We start from the raw sequence: 18,743 nt of genomic DNA, 5'->3' as shown, positions 1-18,743 counted from the left end.
CCAGAGCAGCAGAACAGGGAAGACAAAGAGCTGGAAGGTAGTCCCTGTCCTCAAGCAGCCTGGGGTTTAATAGAGAAGAGGTTTAATGAAAATCCATGAAAGAGTAACTTTTAAATATTGACTTCAGGTGACACCCAGCAATTTCACTGTTAGGTATATACCGTATACCCAAAAGAATTGAAAGCAGAGACTCAAACAGATACTTGTACACCAATGTTCATTGCAGCATTATTCACAATAGTAAAAAAGTAGAAACAAAAGTGTCCATCAACAGATGAATGGATAAACAAAATGTGATATCTATATGCAATGGAATTTTACTCAACCGTAAAGAGAAACAAAGTCCTGATATATGATACAACATGGATGAAACTTGAAAACATTATGCTGAGTGAAATAAGTCAGTCACGAAAGGAAAAATATTGTATGATCCTATTTATATGAAATATCTAGAATAGGCAAATGCATAGAGACCAAAATAGCTTGGCAGTGACCTGGGGCTGGGGGGAGAGGGGAATGAGGAGTTATTGCTGAAGGGGTACTGAGTTTCCGTTTGGAGTGATGAAAAAGTTTGGAAACAGATACTGGTGACGGTTGCCCAACATGGTGACTATAATTAATGTCACTGAATTGTACACTTGAAGATGGTTGAAATGCTAAATTTGATGTTTTATATATTACCACAGTAAAATTCAAAAAGAAAAGTGGGCTCACCTTTACTGAGCCTGGGCCAAGCTCACCAAACGCACCATCTCGCTGACCCCGCAGCAGCGCTGGGAGACGAAGGTGCTCTCCTCCCGATCGGGGAGACAAGGACACTGAGACTGCACTGGGAGGACATTTCCCTTAACTGTTCATAGCTTTCCCACCTGTTGTGTCTGTTCCTCACAGTGGCCTGTGAGTTGGCAATGAAGACTATTATGCTTATTTTTCAAGTGAGAAAACCGAGGCCTCTTGGCCCTGGCAGAGTGGCACAATTGGAAGTGATAGTATTAGAGAAGTGACTGAGAATATTCACCATGACTTGTATGAAGCTATGGGCAAAGGGCAGTAGAGAACGTGTCCAGATGCAAGTTTTGCCATCTCTCCTGCAGAGATTCTAATGGCAGTAGAATTTCACAGTAATGTGATTTATCCTTATGCCACAGGTCAGTCATGACCATGGCGACATGTGGAAAAGGCTCTGGAGTAGGGGTCAAGGTGTCTGGGGTCTAGTCCTAGTTCTACTGGTAACCCAGGACGTAACTCCAGACAAATGGTTATCCCGTAGGGTGCCTGAACGGTGAGGTAACGTTACCTGCCCTGACTGGGCCCAGAGATAGGGGCGCATCAAGTGGGAGTGTGTGCCATGCCACGTCGGGAAGTCAGAATGGCACTGACCCTTACTGGCCAGAGAGGTGGCTTAGCCAACTTCAGGGCAGGAGAGAAGCCACTGGAAAGTCGCACTGAAGCATGTGGGGGGAAGGCTGTAGGGTGACATCCTATGAGGCCAGGCTTGCCTCAGGAATTGTTTGCAGTGTTCAGTGCTGTCCTCAGATGCACACCATGTCCTAATTTCTCACTGTCCCTTTGTCCACTTTTATCTCTTGGGCTCTCTTCCCTCTCCACCCCAGAGCACTAGAGCAGTTGCTGGAAACAGTATTATTTCACAGTCATCAGTCACGAGTTCCACTCCACTTGCCCTCTGTGGGCTGCTTTTCCTGTAAAAGAAGGTTTGCAAAAGGTCTCTGGCCTGGCTCCTATGTCCCGTCACACATGAAGAAACTGGACTGTTCTTTCACAGGATAAACTTACTGCCTCATACCTGCATCATACTTGAGTCTCTTTTTCTTGGCCATTGCTGATAATCCAGGAGCCCTGGTGGCTCAGTGGTTAAGAGTTCAGCTGCTAACCAAAAGGTTTGCAGTTCAAATCCACCAGCTGCTCCTTGGAAACCCTATGGAGCGGTTGTACTCTGTCCTATAGGGTCGCTATGAGTCAGGATTGACTTGACAGTAAGAGTTTTTTTTTCTTTCTTTTGCTGGTAATCCAGTGGAAACCTGCCTGGAGAAGGGGGCAAGGTCCCATGTCTCTTGTAGCCAGCTGCAGTATCTTAACTGTGCGTGTGTGTGTACATGAAGCTTCTCTTGCTTTGGTCTTTCCTCCTCTGTAGCTCTTTGTTGGATGCGAGTGCCCTCTCCTCTATGAATTGTTTTTGTTTGGTCTCTTTTCTCTCTTATCACCTTCCACAGGAATCATGGTTGTGAAATTGTGAAAGTGGAGTATTTAATCCATCGATTCAAGAAGATCGGCCATTTCCTGACTGTCACCAAAAATGGGACCCTACAGTTCTGGTCTGAGTCCTTCTTGCTGCTGAGTTCCTTTAGGGTGAGTAGGGCCTGTGGAGCACATGCAGGTCATTGAAGAGCCTGATTGCAAAGTTGGCACAGACCCAGAGCAGGCGCATTGTCAGAGTTCATGGTCTAAGCAGCCCTGGACATGACGTCACAGGGCCAGGATCCAGGCTCTGACTTCACTGTGTGTGACCTTGTGCCTCACGTTTCTCTTCTGCCACTTGGATGGCCTGCAGGCAGCTCAAACCCAGTTTGTCCAAACAGAATGCCACTCTGCCCCCCCCACCTGGCTTCTCCTCCTCTGCCCCATCTCAATGAATGGCATCAGCATCCACCAAGGTTTCCATGCTAGAAATAAGCCTCTTTCCCTTCCCTTGTCACATCCAAACCATCACCAAGTTCTGCTGATTCTATTTCTACAATGGTTTTCAAATCCTTGGCCCGAACCAGGCAGGGAATTATGGTGGCTGTGAACATAGGCTTCAGAGCCCGACTACCAGGGTCAGAATCCCCGTGGCACCACATACTAGCTCTGTGACCTTGGACAAGTTACTATAGTTCTTTGTGCCTCAGTTTTCTCATCCGTCCAATGGGTTAGTAATAGGACTCCCTCACAGTGTTCTTGGGAGGATTTAGTGACATAATACATGTCTAGTGCTTAGAGTAGGGCAGGGCACTCAGCAAGTACCCAATAAACGTAAACTGACATCATCATTGTCTTTGTGCTGCCGGCTCGTGGCCAAATGTAGTAAGTGATAAAACACTCAGGAAAACCCGTTGTGCATTTGTTGTTGCCAGGCCAGTCCAGAATCCTCCAGCAAGTGAGGAAGGCTCAGCTCTCCAGAGAAGAAAAGCTTATTGAGAATGCTGCCAACGGCATGAAGGGTTTTATAAACCTTGTGGAACTGCAGAGGTTTCCATAATTGCATCAGGTGTCATTCCTTGGTGGAGGAGGCATCTTATGGTACCCTCCCCTGCCCTGGTCACTTAGAAAGGAACTGAGGCTGGTGGAGGTCCAGTGACTCCCCTGGGTACACTTGGTAGCCCAGGACCAAGTGGGATTCACAACCATGTTCCTTAGGCTTGCAGTTTCTGACACCACCCCACCTCCTTTTCTCTGTGTGCGTGTGGGGGTGGGGTGCACTGCAGCCTGACCTCCTGGTTTTGGCTGCTACATAGTCACCATGCCCCTCAGGGACCAAAGGTCAGGAACAGGGAGGAGGGCAGAGGAAGGTTCCAGGGAGGGTCCAAGCTAACCTGGGGATTCTTCCTTGAGGAGCTACTTTGGCAAGTAGATTTTGGTAAGAATGAGCCCCCAAGTATCACCCATGATCACCAACTGCCTGCCCACTCTCATGCAGGTGAAAAGCCTTGAAGTTTGGGGTGACCTTGGGCAAGTCACTGAAAACCCTAGGGCTCCAGGTTTCTCATCTGAATAATGGGGTATGTGGGTTAGACCCTAGTGTTGGGTACAAGAAAGGGCATCACAGGGTCCCTGGCCCATTGTCTTTGCTGCCTGAGCCATCTTGGGGCCCTAGGCGGGCCTCTCAGCTCCTGGTGCTCTCTGCATTCTGATGAAACAGTTCACTTCCTGCCTCTGTCATCTCTTCTGAGTACAGAGGAAATGCCTTAAAACGATTTCTTCCATTTTTTTTTTTTTTCTTCAGATCATACTCCTTTCTGCCTTCCCCATTTCAGAGCCTGTGGCATTATTCAGTGAGCAAAATACAAATTCCCTAGCTGGCCATGCCTAACTCTTCTTCCAGTCTTCCAACCCCAAGGCTTATGTCCCCTGGGCACAGCAGCTCCTTCCTCCTGACGAGCCTTTGCTCGTGGCGTCCGCCTCCCAGAGCACCAGCCCAGATTCTGTCTTCATAGATGTTGTGCGAGACTGGCACCAGAGCGAGGAAGGGCACTGGTATTTCCTGAGTCCCTGCCAAGTGCCAGGCACTACACCGGCTGCTTTCGCTTACCTTATTCCACTCATTCCTCGAAACCTGGTAGAAGGATTGCTCATTAATAAGCTACTTTGACTAGGTGATGTCTGTAGATGGTAAATGAGATTCAGACATTCAGAGGGGTAGGCAGTAGAGTCAGCCTCTCTTCCCAGCCCCTAGGCCCTAGTTCCTCTCCCTAGAGGCAGCTACTGGGACCAGTTTTGGGGTATTCTTCCATGGGTATGTATACATATATCCTTCCTCTTTTTTTTTTAAATTTTGGTGAAAATATGCACAGCAAAACATAGGCCAGCACAACAACTTCCACATTCACAATTAAATGACATTGATTACATTTTTCATGTTGTGCCCCATTATCGCTATCCTTTTCCAAAATATTCCGCTGCCATTAACATGAACTCAGTGCCCTCCAAACAAAAATTCTTCCATTCCCTCTCCCTCCCACCCCTGGTGACCGTTTATGATCTTTGTCCCCTTTCTTTTTTTAAATATACAAATGGCAGCACATAGTGCTGCTTTCCACTTTGCTTTTTCACTTAATAGTCTCTGTTGTTATGTACACAGCTTCCTCATCCTAATGTGGTGTGGATTTGTTTGAGCTGTCCTCTCCTGCTGACTCTCAGGCTCTCTCCGGCCTGCTGCTATCCCAGCAGGGCTACCGTGCTGCCCTGGCATACATTGTTCCATGAGTACCTGCAAACACATCCATAGACACATCTTAGAAATAGAATACATGTATCAAAAGATATGCACATTTAAAATTTTGATAGATCTTGTCAAACTGCTCTAAAAAGGGCTTGTGAGGATGGGTGTTCTTTAAGCCCATTTTACTAATGTGGAAACTGAGAATCAGAGATGTTAGGGAATTTATTCAAGGCCCAGTTGGTGTTGGTAGCTCTGGGCTCCACACCAGGTCTGTGCGTGGCACCAGGGCCTCGTGGGGCAGGAGAAGGTTCATGGGGACCTTGTGCCTCTGGCTGTGCTCTCCTGGGCAAGCATCCTCAGCACTCAGTCTCCTCTGCTTTTCTCTGGCCAGCTTAACCAGATCCAGAGACCCTACAACCAGCAGATGTGGGTCATTGACATGGTGTGTCTCCACAACATGGACCTGATTGCCATTGCGTCTGCTGACCAGAAGATAGGTGAGTCTCTGGGTCTGCTCTTGGCCATCAGGACCACGCATTTGCCCTTGGGAGAGCTCCATTGGCCTAGCCAACCACAAGCATGGGTTGGGGCTCTCTCGGGGTGTCACTGGGTGTGACGCCTTAGCAGTCAGGTGGTTAATGAGGACCAACTGAGCGCCAGGTGCCACAAGAGGGGCCAGGAGGGCCTGGTCACTCATGTTGTTGACTGTCCAACTGCCCCACTTGGTGTCCTGATGGCGAGTAGGTAGAGGGCGCGCAGCGAATGCTGGAATGACTCAGGACTGTTGAGCAGCTCCAGATTTATAAGCCAGAGGCCATCACTAGCCTCTCTCCAAGTCCTGATTCTACCTCCTATCTCTTGCCATGCCTAGTCCAGGCCACCAACACCTCTCTCTCAACAGCAGGAACAGCCTCCCCACTGCTCACCACACTAGCCCCACAGAGCAGCCAGGATGAGCTTTTAAAATGCCTCTGTGCTGAAAGCCTTCCACCCACCTGCACTGCTCCTAGAATGGAGATCAGATCCGTAACATGGTGTACGAGGTCCCTAAAGGTCTGGCTCCTGTTGCCCCGGCAGCCTCCTTCTCCACTCACCCTCTCCCTCTCTTGTGAGGACACTGTGGCCTTCTCTTGCCTCCTCTGATGGGCAGTGTGGCCTGTGTCTGTGTGCTCTGCCATCCCTTCCAAATCACTCCCTGCCCGCATTAAAAAAAAAAAAAAAAAAACCAAACCCACTGCCATCGAGTAAATCCCTACCCATAGAGTAGAACTGCCCCATAGGGTTTCCAAGGAGCGGGTGGTGAATTCAGACTGCCAGCGTTTCAGTTAGCAGCTGTAGCACTTAACCACTGTGCCACCAGGGCTCCTCTCTGCCCCCATAGCTTCTCCTTTTCCTTTGGCTCTCACTCCAGTTGTCACTTGCTCCAGGAAGCCCTCCCTGACCGCCTAGTCCAAGTCAGGTTCCTCTATTCAGAAGGCCCTCATGAGATTGACCATCTTTCCTTCAAACCCTTTTTAATCAATGTGATCATACATTTATTAGTGTGATTCTTTGTTTAATATCTGTCTCCTCTTCTAGACTGTAAGCTCCATGAGGGTAGAGACTGCGCCTGTTTGGCTTCATTCTGTATCTCAGTGCCTGGCTCGTCCTAGAGGCCCAATGACTGTTGAATGGAAGGATGAATGAGTGAATGAATGATGCTTCTGACCGAACAAACTTACAAGGTGGTCAGGGAAACGAAACTAATATATGAAGCTGCAGCCAGTGATGCAAGACTAAATGGGAGGAGAGAACATGGGCTGTTCTGGAATGAGCAGGGACTTTGGAATCAGATGGGCCTGGGCGCAGACCCTGGCCCCACCACTCGGTAGATTTGTGACTTCGGGCAATTACTTTGCCTCCCTATGCCTCAGTTTGCCCAGATGTAAAATGGAGCCAATAATATATGTCTCCAGGTTGAGTGTGGCTTAGTGGTTGGGTATGTGAAGCTCCTGGCGTGGTGCCTGGGACATAGTAGGAGCCCAATCAATAATTAACATCATTAGAGGATAAATTGTGTGATACAGACAGAGACAATGGCCAGTCACCAGCCAGGGGTAGAGCAGGTGGGGAGGTGTTTGTGACCCAGTTGGGGTGTTAGTTGTAACACCCATTTCCTAAGGACCAGGTGCTGTCCTGGCTGTTCTCTCCCGTCATCTGCAGACACCCCGAGAGTTGGTGTTATAACCCGTTTTACAGACTACCATAGCATCATGGCTGTCCCAGCTGAGCATCTGCCTTTTGCTTGGAGGCACTCGGTGGAGGCTACAGTCAGGGTTGGAAGTGGCGCCACGTGGTCCTCGTCCTCTGGCTGTGGCTCAGCATCCTTCCTTCTGCAACCCACAGCCCTTCTCCAGAGGCAGCGTAGGCCGTGAGGGTGTTGCTCATGAGACAGAAGTTGGAAGTGAGGCTGCTGGAAGGAGCCAGATTCTTGAGTTTATATTTGAAGCAGTGGGTAGAAGGGCATCATTGAAGGCTTTTGACTAGGATGAAGAGAATGTTCGTGAAAGAGTAATCTGGCAGGGCTGGTGCAGGATGGTGGAGGAAAGGGGTGATCCTGCAAGAGGTAGTTTCTATAATCCGTCCCTCACAATGCATCTGTGTAATCAGATTCCCTTGTCTCAGATTTGCCTGGGGTTTTTTGCAGTGAGGATGATGGGACTGGGGCCTGATGAGCAGGCACTGGTTAGGAATCAGCCTGAGCTCTGATGCAGCTTCTCTGCTTCCATCTGCTCCCAGCATCTATAGGGAGGCACAGAGAGCGAGAAAGAACTAGGCCGAGGACGGAGGGGACAGAGGCTGTCAGGTACCAGTAGTGCCCGGCTCTCAGCATTTGCTCACTCCTTTGCTTGTTATCCCCACCCTCATTCAGCTCGTCTCCGAGGAGCCCCAGGTGCTGTGCTAGGCCCCAAGGATACCACAGGGAATTGTACAGACATGTCCCTGCCCCCATGGCATCTATGTTCTAGAAGGAGAGACAGACCCTAAATATCCAAACACAACAAAAAATAATTAGAGGCTGAGATATGTGCCATGGAGGAATCCAACAAGGAGCCTAGAGAGAAGGGCAACAGGGCCCTGGTTTAGGGGGGAGGGAGGTGACATTTGAGCCGAGTCCTGGAGGTCTCGGTCTGGGAAGTGCCACGAGTATTCTATGTGAAGGGAACCCTGAGTGTTCTAGGTGGAGTGGAAAAAACCCTGAAGTGGGACGAGCTTGATGTGTTTGAGAAACTGAAAAGCCAATGTGGCTGGAGCCTGGGGAGCCAGGGTAGAGGGTGACGGGGGAAGGGTGGGGATGGGAGAATAGTGGCCGGAGATGGGATTGCAGAGGTCCACGGGGGGCCGGATCACGGCAGCCCCTGCAGGCTGTGGTTGGGAGCTGGATTTGATTCTCTCTACAATGGGAAGCCACTGGAGAGTTTTTAGTAGGGTGCTGACTGGTAGGTTTACTTTGGGAAAGGCTTCCTCTGGCTGTGGTGGGGAAAGGACTGACAGGGCTGCCCACTGTCATCCAGAGACACCCGAGGCCCTTCTGTCTCTTCCCCAGAGTTCTTTGATATCAGTAACAACAAATGTGACCGGGCCTTCACCTTCATCGAACTGGACAGTTGTGTTCTGGTCATGAACTACTGGTGAGTCTCCTGGGAGATCGGTGCAGGGTCTTGGCCACGACCTCATCACGTGGTGAGATTGGGCCCCCCAGAAAGCCTCTCTAGAAATGGCCCTGGAAACAGCCCCGGCCCGTGGATCTGAGGCCCCTTGGGAGTGCTGGTGAGTGCTGGTGTTCTTTTTCTTCACAAGCCTGCTGCTCTCGCAGGCCACCTTTTGTGGTCACTCAGACCATGGAGTCATTGCCACTGAGCCCTCTTCCTCTCCCCTCCCCTCCCAACTAAGTCAGCCAGGAAACCCTGGGAGAGGCTTGTTCCACTGTGGCTGGGGACTCTGGGGCCCCTAGAAGTCATGGTCCATTGATTGGGAGGGGTGGGAGGGGAGCTTGACAAAGCGCAGCTGGAAGACCAGGGACTCATTTATTTTAGTTTAAGAAAGTGCTGATTTCTTCTGGACCTGGTCCAACGGTAGTCTGGATCTGGGCTGCTGAGCCCATGTTTGTCAGCTCAGCAGATGCTGAGGGCAAGGCTGGAAAGTCTTATTGGAACTGCCCTTGCTTGAAGGTGGAGGAGGCTTGGGGAGGGGGTAGAGGACAGCAGGTGGGTGCCCCCAGCTGGGACCTAGCATCTGTTGTCTCCATCTTTCCCCAGGTCTGACTATGACAGAGGCGTGTTCTGCTATGGGGATACCAAAGGCAACGTCTTCGTTTTCACCTCTGACAACATGGCGAATGGGCTATTCAACCCCCGCATCCTCCCCAGGGCCTCCAAATGGGGTAGCTAAGAGTCCCAGAAGTCAGGTGGAGGCCTGGGGAGTGGGCTGGAAGGGGGTGTTGAGATCCTGTGGTCCCGAAGGCTGTCTCCTCACTCTGGGCCTCCCTGCTCTCCAGCCTCTGGGAAGCTAGGATCCTTGAGAAGTTAAACCTAGCTCAGAACTGGCGTGTGGGAGGGGGTGGGAGGTGGGGTGATGGAAGAAGGTGGCAGGTTGTGAAGTGAGGGTGGGGGCTTCAGGACCCTCCTCGTCCCAGAAGAGTGGGCCCTGGGAAGTCACTTACCCCCTGAGGCTCAGGATGGTGCTGGTTCCTCTGAAGGTTGTGAGAAGGCTTCTGCTCTCCTTGGCTCTTGAGCTGTCTTGGGGTGGGGTGAGGTGGAGGTTGCACTGAAGGTGGCTTGATGGGGCCTGGAGGAAAGCCTGGCTTGACATGAATGGGAATAGGTGCCAAGTGCTGTGTGCTGAGCACTTTGGGCACCTCATCTCCTGGGAACCTCCACCCACTGCCAGGGGCTGGTGCTTTTACCACAGCCAGTTACAGGAGGAACTGAGGTTTGGAGAAGTCACTTGCCCAGGCCCCACAGTCTGCCTCTGAGGCTTCCCCTTTAACCATGTGCTGGGCTCCATCCCATGTTGATTAAATGCTGAAGGAATATGCTTGGAACTGCTCTGCCAAGGGGCACTAGATCCCCAGGACTGTCTGGGTGACTTATCTGGACTGGCTCCTGCCCTGACTGAGCCCTGGGTGTATGTGCACAGTGTTGGGACTTCAGGCCCCTCCATGTCCATCTAGAGGAGACCCAGGCCAGCAGAGGACCTGCAGGGACACTGAACTTCCCTCTATCTGGGACACTAGAGCTGCCTGTTGCACTTCCAGCCAGGGTTTCTGAGCAGGACACCCTTCAGGGGTTCCCAGGTGGTGGTGACACCCTTCTGCCAGCTTGTTGGGGCAGCATCCCCCATTGGCAGAGCAGAAAATGAATCCCACCCTGGACACAGCAGTAGCTGGCATCCTGGTTCGGCCTTCCTCATCAGCCTCTGCCCCTCGTGGCTGCCTTGCCCTGGCCCAACCCACTCAACTGCCTGGCCCTGGTCACTCACTCCGTGTCACCCTGGGGAATTAGGATGGGAGGTTGTGGTGGTCTTTGAGCTGAGTGAGGGATGGGATGTTGAGGGAGGCTGATGAAGCTGGAGTGTTGGGCAGGGTCAGGGTCCTTCGGTACCACCTGCTGATTGAGGCCTGGGCTGAGGGGAACAGACTGAAGACAAGGTGGTTCCAGCATGTTGAATTGGGAGGAGATGGACAGACCCAGCTATGCACCCCAGCTCTGTGTGACCTGGAGCGAGTTGCTTAAACTCTCTGTGCCTCAGTTTGCTTATCAGTCAAATAGGGGTGATCATACCTAGTTCATGGGCTTTGCTGTAAGTGTGGAATAAGAGAGCATAGTGTTAGACATCTAGTAAGTGCTCAGTGACTGTCATCCATACCCTCCCTGGGACCTCAGCCCTGTGGGAGAGACAGACAGGTAAACAGCTTGTAATAAAACTTCCTCCTGTGCTCATGCATGGCCTGCCCAGCTTTTGCAACCTTGAGGGACATCCCACCCCCTTGACACTTCTTTTCAAGCTTCTTCCTGCCCTTGCAAGATGGAGCTGGTGACTGTGCAGCAGTAAAATACTTGTCATGAGCCTCCAGGTTCCCCCGCTCCTCTTTTCTCCATGTTCCCCTGTCAGACTGTTCTGGCGTTTCTGACCTACCTCCTTAAACTCTGCTCTGAGGGTGGTCCTATGCTTGTCCTCTGGCGCTGTTGGCTCCACGCCTTGGTGTCCAGGCATTTAGCTCATACCAGCGGCCATACAGTGCTGTCCCTGGAGATTCATCAGCCACCGGTCTTGGGTAGTTTCAGTGGCCAAGAGACTCTAAGCCCCACCAGGGCAGGGCTGTGCTTAGTGCTGTGCTGGCACATAGTTGCTCCAAGCATACTTGCATTATGATCATGTGAGCAATTTCTACTTCTCAGAACTTGTGTTTTCTGGACAAGGAGCCCTTGTAGTTGGGGGCATGATGACAAACTCCCAAATGATTTCTCTTCAGAATGAAGAGAGCCTAGGATCTCAATTCATTCACTCCAGCAAAGGTGGCATCTTGCAATGGAGAATCAATTTAAGATTGCAGTAGTTAGGGAGAGTGAAGAGTCCTGAATTCTGGTACCAGCTCCTCCACGAGCTGTCAGAGGGGACTCAGAGCAGAGTGTTAGTCTGCCTGGCTCTGTTTCCAGGAGAAGGGAAGGCACCCACTGAAATCACCAGGACACAGTGAGATAGAATGAGAGTTAGGATGGAAAAGCCTTCTGAGAAACAGGAGTTCAAAACCATCTCAAGGTGACTTGTGAGATTTTGCTTTTCTGGCAGAGAGGAAGAGCTAGTGAGCCAGACCTCGGTTTTCCCCCGAACAGATAACTGGATTACAGTTTCCATGCAGAAGCTCTTAAATGAGAAGTCCACTTCACATAAAAGTTACCGACTCAAGGTAAGTGTTACCTTTCATTGAGCTGTTATCATGGTAATTATCTGTATACACGCCCCACCCAAAAATAAATGATGCAAAAAGTAGATTTCCCCCCTGCATTCAATCTTAGGCCTGGGGCTTGGTCTCTGGGAAGGGGATTGAGGTAGCTGTTGGACCCCATTAGCTCTATCTGCATAATACACATGCATCCCAGGTGTGGCCCCTTCTCTCACTCCCTTTCTTGCTAAGCCCTGGTCCTGGCAACATCACTTCCTTCCTGGACCACTGCAGTGCCTTCTAGTGGGTTGCCACTTCCTTTCTACATGCAGTGCTTTATCCATTCAGCAGCCAGAGGAATTCTGAAATAGAAATACAGTCATGTCACTCCCTTGCTCAAAATCCACCTGTAGCTTCTTATGACATTTGGAACAAAACCTCAGGTCCTTACCATGACCATCAGGATACCAGGTGACCTGGCCCCTGGTTTGCTCTTGTTGTTGTTTTCTGTCTTTCTTCTCCTGTTTACTCTGCTCCAGATATGCAGCTCCCTCACTATTTGCCGAACACACTAAGCCTTTTCCCACCTCAGGGTCTTGGCACATGCTGTTGCTTCAGGTACCTGTATGCCCTACTCTACTTCCTCAGGTCCTTGCTGCCTGAATTGGGTGGCCCAAGGCTCCTAAATGCTTCTTTTTGAGCAGGTCAGGTAATTCAGGCCCTGTGACCCTCATAGTCACAAACTAGCACATCTTCTTTCCATCTTCTGTGTGAATCTCACCTTGGGCTTGGTTTTCCCTCTGAGGTGCTAAGTGTCCTGGGTTTAGTTCAGTGCCTCGGGTAGATGCCTTTGTGGACAGACTGTGCCAGGTGCTTGGTGAAGTAATGTATGTGAAACCTGGCTCAGGATCTTGCCGGTAGAATGGGCTGAAAAATGTTTGGTGACCTGTCCAGCTTACCCTCTCACCCTCTCTCCTCCATTCTTGTCCCAGAGAGGAAAATCTCCCATTTGGGAGGCCAAGCACTAGCTCAGATCATAGCTGCTGCTAGTGAATTCAGAGCCCGTCAGGCCAGGCCAGTCCCTTGACTTGTGTGTCTTGTCCTTTTGCTGTCCAGGTTGCAGCCAATAATGTTCTCATGCACTACATGCTCCCTGGAGCCGACCATGTTCTGACAAACATGGAGGGCAGCAGTGGGCTGGGAAGCACAGGCTTATCTGTAGCGGGGGTTCCTGCAGACTTGAATCCATCCTTTCTCCCCTCTTGGAATACAGGTGACAGAGAACAATATTAGTATGGTCCTGACCTTGCCTATCTTCTAACTTATAAAACAAGAAATCAAATACCAGTAGGCTTGAGTGCTTTTAAGTTTTTTTGTTGACAAGTGATAGTCACACACCCCTGGTCGCAGGACCTGGATTAGGACTGTGGGGCAATAGCACTTTGTCAGAGCTGTGATCACTAAGAGAAGAGCATTAGACTTGGTGATCTCTGGCCCCCTCCAGTCCCTAACACCTACCCACGTTCTGGTGTCTGGGCCCAGAATGCTATCCTTGGGTTGAGTCTCCCACCATTGCCTCTCTCTTTCCCAGGCTGTTCATCCCAACTGGTGCCAACAGGTCAAGTTCATCCCCCAGCTGAATCTGGTGGCCTCCTGTTCGGCCATTGAGAAGTCCTCTCTGGTGCTGTCAGTATTGCCATCCAAAACTCCTGACAACCTCAAGTAAGAACTGTGTCTCCAGTCTGAAGCAGTGGGGTTGGGAGGGAGGTGGGTGGTGAGTGTACTTTGGGTGTTTCTGGCTTCATGTGAGCCACATGTGGATGTCCCTCCCAAGAGTGGGCCCACTTCTGAGTCAGTAGCATCTTCTACAGGCAGTGTAGTGTCCTGTGGATTACGTTGGGTCCAAAGAAGTATTCTCTGTCCTACCAGCAGATAGTGGAGTGTGTGGTCCTTAAAGCATGGGCTCAAAGTTGATTTAATCATCATTCTGGTATTGCCACTAGTGGTGACACTTACCCACCAACTTATACTCAAAACTCAGCATAGAAGCTGGCACATAGTAAGCAGTCAAAAAATATTTTCTGAATGAAGGAATGGATGTGAATTACTTTACCTCTGTGAGCCTCAGTTTCTTTATCTGTAAAAGGGGGATAATAGTAGCACTTACCTCATAGGATTGTTGTGAAGACCACTTGAAAGAATGCTCTACATGGTTTGTGTTCAATAATTGGTAACATTTATTATTATAACTATACTCCTTTGGAGGTGGTTCTTACCTGTTTCCTTCTGGATTCCTCTACCCCAGAGTAAGTTTTTTTTTTCCTTTCCTTTTCTTTAAAAAAAATCAGTTGTTAGTCACACACACACATACAAAAACCAAACCTGATGCCGTCAAGTCGATTCCAACTCACAGCAGACATAATAGAACTGCCTCGTAGGATTTCCAGGGAGCAGCTGGTGGATTCGAACTGCCAACATTTTGGTTAGCAGTCTGAGCTCTTAACCACTGTGCCACCACAAGTACTATGTAAATAAATTGCCCCTGTAAATAATTAAAAGATTATAAATAAGGCCGGAGTTCCATGTAATGTGCTTATCCAGTCACCATTGTCCCACTCCCTTACTGGAAGTCCCCACTTTAGTCATTTTAGTGTATACCTTTCACTGTGCATTTTACTGTAGATGCATTCTGCCTGTAGGGTTACTGTGAGTCGGAATTGACTCAATGGCACAAAACAACAGCAACATTTTTTACCGAGGATTCTTTTAGCTGTTTCCTTGAGCACTGCTTTCCTTTGGCTGCCTTCAAAGATGTTCTTTTTACTTTTGTTTTTTAGCAGTTTGAGTATGCTGTATCTAGGAATTATTTTTCCTCTTTATCCTATTTGTGGTTCTCTGCTCCTTGGACCTGTTTTTGATGTCTTTCTGTATTTTCAGAAAATTCTTAGCTATTATCACTTCCAATATTTCTTCTTTCCCATTCTCTCTCTCTTTCCCCTCTCCTCCTTCTGAGATTCCAGTCCCATTCTCAGCCACTCTTTGAGATTGTCCCACAGTTCTTGGATGCTCTTTTGTTTTGTTTTTTGGTTTTCTTTCTCTTTTTGTTTCAGTTTGGGTAATTTCTATTTACCCATCTTCAAGTGAATTGATTATTTCCATGACCTGTCAAAGACGTTCTTCATCCCTGTTACTGTGTTATTTCTAGCATTTCCATTTGACTCTTACAGTTTCTATCCTTCAGAGAAAATTCCTCATCTGTTCATGCATATTGTCTATTTTTTTCACTAGGGCCTTCTAACATGCTAATCAGTTTTTTTAAATTCTCTGATAGATATAACATCAGGGTTGTCTGAATCTGGTTCTGCTGATTGCTTTGTATTTTGACAGTGGGCTGTTTTTCTTTGCTTGCTTTTGATGTATCATTTTTGATTGAGTGTTGGACATTGTAAGTAGACTAGTAAAAACAACCAAAAAAAAAAAAAAAACCATTGCTGTCGAGTCCATTCTGACTCATAGGGACCCTACGGGACAGAGTAGAACTGCACCATAGGATTTCCAAGGAGCAGCTGGTGTATTCGAACTGCTGACCTTTTGATTAGCAGCCGAGCTCTTAACCACTGCGCCACCAGGGCTCCAGTAAAGACAGGTAAATAGTAATTATGCCTGGAAATGGCATGCCTCTTCTTTTGCTAGGCTGTCAGTATGAGAGGTAAAGTCAGTTTAGTCAGAAGTTGACCTAGGTTTGGATTTTGTTGTTGCTCTGGTTCCCTTCAGTGTGTCACCAGTTTCAAATTCCTTTAGCTGTTTCTTGTGCTTAGATTGGAGGTTGGAGCTCTGTAAGTTTTTTCTCAGTGTGCTAGTTCCAACTTCAGCTGTTGCGTTTGGCTTTCCTTGTATGTCTGCAGGACATAGGTGGTCTCTCTCTGTGGTCATCTTCCCCCAGCAGCAGATTGCTGACGCTTGTTACTCAGTGCTGGCTAGCCTGGTAGTGGGAGACTAGAGGAAGGGGGTGTTCTTTATGATCCTGGTCCAGCCTCAATCTTAGGCAGGGTCTCTGGGTAGGGTCTTCTCAGGGATCCTGTCCCTCCTTCCCATGGCAGTCACACTCTGCCCTGTACCTTTGGCAGATCTTGTGGAGGAGAGTCTTTCCTACCCCTCCTCCAGAGGTAGTAGACCTCAAATGGTCAGGGCCCATTCCTACCTCTTTCTCATTCCTAACAGTAGTGTATGAGGGTTCTCATTTCTCCACATCCTTGTCAGCACTTGTCATTATCTGCTTCTCTAGAATTCAGATTCAAGACCAGGCCACATGGTAGCCAGGAGGCTCAGCTGAGAGTCCCAGAATTGCCCTGGCTTCTCCCAGCTGGTTCATGGTTCGGGAGGGGTCTTCTGCCTTTGTGAAGGTCCTTTCTTGGGCTAGATTTCTCTTGCGTCTATAGTCTTCCTCCTGCCCCAGGTCTTTACCCCTTGGAGACTTGGGGACTGTGACATTTTGATCCTGAGAAAGCTGAATAATGAGCCTCAGGTGAGTCTTTTTGGGGGCACAGCAGGAGATTTGAAGACTGTGTTGAGGGAACAGCTGCGTGAGGCAAAGGGGTGAGACCGAGAGCCGTTCTGTCTATCCCTTTCTGTCCTAGTTGTTTTCCAGAGAGAGATTCAGTCCTAGGATATTAGGGCTGATTTAACCCAACTGTTCATTTTACAGATGGGAAACTGGAATCTTAGGGAGGGGAAGTGCCTGTCCTAGAGAAGACATCTGAGCTGGGGTTTGATCCCAGACTTCATTATCAGTCCAGTGCCTTTTTAACCAGAAAGTACTCTCTGCACGTTCCTACCCAGGTCCTAGAATGAACTGCAGATTGCAGGAGGGAGCCTTCGAGAATGTCTGGTACAGTGGGGGAATTTCTGTCTTGGAATCAGTGCTTTGAATTGGGGCACTGTGGGGGGATTTTGCCTGGAGCTGGTATGCTGAGGTTCATCTCTCTACTTTGGTGGTAGTATTACCTCATGTCTGTGGTATGTGTTTCATTCCGCTTCTTGTGTTATTGGGTCCTAACAGGAGGATGTCAGGGGTATCCCTCACTATGGCCATGAGGTTCTCTGTGGTCTGGCCCTCCTGCTTTCTTCATTTCCCCTCTTCCACCTTCCCACTCCAGGCATGCCCTGCCTCAGAGCCTTTGCATTGTGTTCTCTCTGCCTTGTATGTTCTTTTTGTTGTTGTCTCTAACATTTTTTAAAAAATTGTTGTAGTTTAAATGAAGTTTACATTTCAAGTTAGTCTCCCATACAAAAATTTATACATACATTGTTATGTGACCCTAATTGCTCTCCCCATATTGTGACAGCATGCTCTTCCTTTCCACCCCTGATTCCCCATGTCCATTCAACCAGCTCCTAACCTTTCTGCCTTCCCATCTCACCTCCAGACAGAAGCTGCCCATTTAGTCTCTTGTATCTACTTGAGCTAAGAGGCACACTCCTCCCTAGCATCACTTTATGTCCCACAGTCCAGTCCAATCCCTGTCTGAAGAGTTAGCCTCGGAAATTGCTTTAGTTCTGGGCTGATAGAGAGTCCAGGGGCCATGCTTTCTGGGGTACCTCCAGTCTCAGTCATACCATTAAGTCTGGTCTTCTTACTAGAATTTGAGTTCTGCACCCCATCTTTCTGCTGCTCCATCAGGGACTCTCCTGTTGTGTTCCCTGTCAGGGCGGTCATTGGTGGTAGCCAGGCACCATCTAGTTCTTCTGGTCTCAGGCTGATGAAGTCTCTAGTTTATGTGGCCCTTTCTGACTCTAGGGCTAATACTTTCCTTGTGTCTTTGGTGTTCTTCATTCTCCTTTACTCCAAGTGGTTGGGACCAACTGATGCATCTTAGATGGCCACTTGCAAGCTTTTAAGACCCCAGACGCCACTCACCAAAGTAGGATGCAGAACATTTTCTTAATAAGCTTTGTTATGCCAGTTGACCTAGATGTCCCTTGAAAGCATGGTCCCCAGACCCCTGCCTCTGCTACTCTGTCTCTCAAAGTATTTGATTGTATTCAGGAAACTTCGTAGCTTTGGTTTAGTCCAGTTGTGCTGACTTCACCTGTAGTGTGTGCTGGCCTTCCCTTCACCTAAGATGATTCTCATCTACTATCTAGTTAGTGAATAACCCTCGCCCTCCCTCCCCACCCCCATAACCATCAAAGAATGTTTTCTTCTGTGTTTAAACCTTTTATTGAGTTCTTATAATAGTGGTCTTGTACAGTATTTGTCCTTCTGTGACTGGCTAAATTCACTCAGCATAATAAGTTCCAGCTTCCACCGTGTTATATGTTTCACAGCTTCATTGTTGTTCTTTATCGTTGCGTAGTATTCCGTTGTGTGAATATACCATAATTTGTTTATCCATTCATCCGTTGATGGGCACCTAGATTGTTTCCATCTTTTTGCTATTGTGAACAGTGCTGTAGTGAACATGGGTGTGCATATATCTATTCATGTGACAGCTTTTATTTCTCTAGGATATATTCCAAGGAGCGGGATAGCTGGATCGTATGGTACTTCTATTTCTAGCTTTTTAAGGAAGCGCCAAATCGATTTCCAAAGTGGTTGTACCATTTTACATTCCCACCAACAGTGTATAAGTGTCCCAGTCTCTCCATAACCTCTCCAGCATTTATTATTTTGTGTTTTTTGGATTAATGCTAACCTTGTTGGGGGAAGATGATATCTCATTGTATTTTGATCTGCATTTCTCTAATGGCTAATGAGTGTGGGCATTTCTTCATGTATCTGTTAGCCACCTGAATATCTTCTTTGGTGAAGTGCCTGTTCATATCCTTTGCCCATTTTTTAATTGGGTTATTTGTCTTTTTGTTGTTGAGGTTTTGCAGTAT

At 48.6% G+C, this 18,743-nt stretch overlaps 1 protein-coding gene across 1 annotated transcript in view; it reads left to right on the top strand.

Annotated features, from left to right (window-relative positions):
* Nucleotides 1-18,743, top strand: part of EFCAB8 (EF-hand calcium binding domain 8) — an 85,771-nt gene that overhangs the window by 10,573 nt on the left and 56,455 nt on the right. Inside the window, exons 5-10 of the mRNA XM_023742353.1 lie at nucleotides 2,232-2,367; nucleotides 5,328-5,433; nucleotides 8,523-8,607; nucleotides 9,235-9,359; nucleotides 11,812-11,885; nucleotides 13,453-13,583. Coding sequence (XP_023598121.1) covers nucleotides 2,232-2,367; nucleotides 5,328-5,433; nucleotides 8,523-8,607; nucleotides 9,235-9,359; nucleotides 11,812-11,885; nucleotides 13,453-13,583 — 657 coding nt within the window. The remainder of the gene's footprint in view (nucleotides 1-2,231; nucleotides 2,368-5,327; nucleotides 5,434-8,522; nucleotides 8,608-9,234; nucleotides 9,360-11,811; nucleotides 11,886-13,452; nucleotides 13,584-18,743) is intronic.

The sequence above is a fragment of the Trichechus manatus genome, unplaced genomic scaffold (genome assembly GCF_000243295.1).
Source record: "Trichechus manatus latirostris isolate Lorelei unplaced genomic scaffold, TriManLat1.0 scaffold00008, whole genome shotgun sequence".
Lineage (NCBI taxonomy): Eukaryota > Metazoa > Chordata > Mammalia > Sirenia > Trichechidae > Trichechus > Trichechus manatus.
The sequence above is the reverse complement of the archived record's forward strand: the minus strand, read 5'-3'. Positions and strand labels throughout refer to the sequence as shown.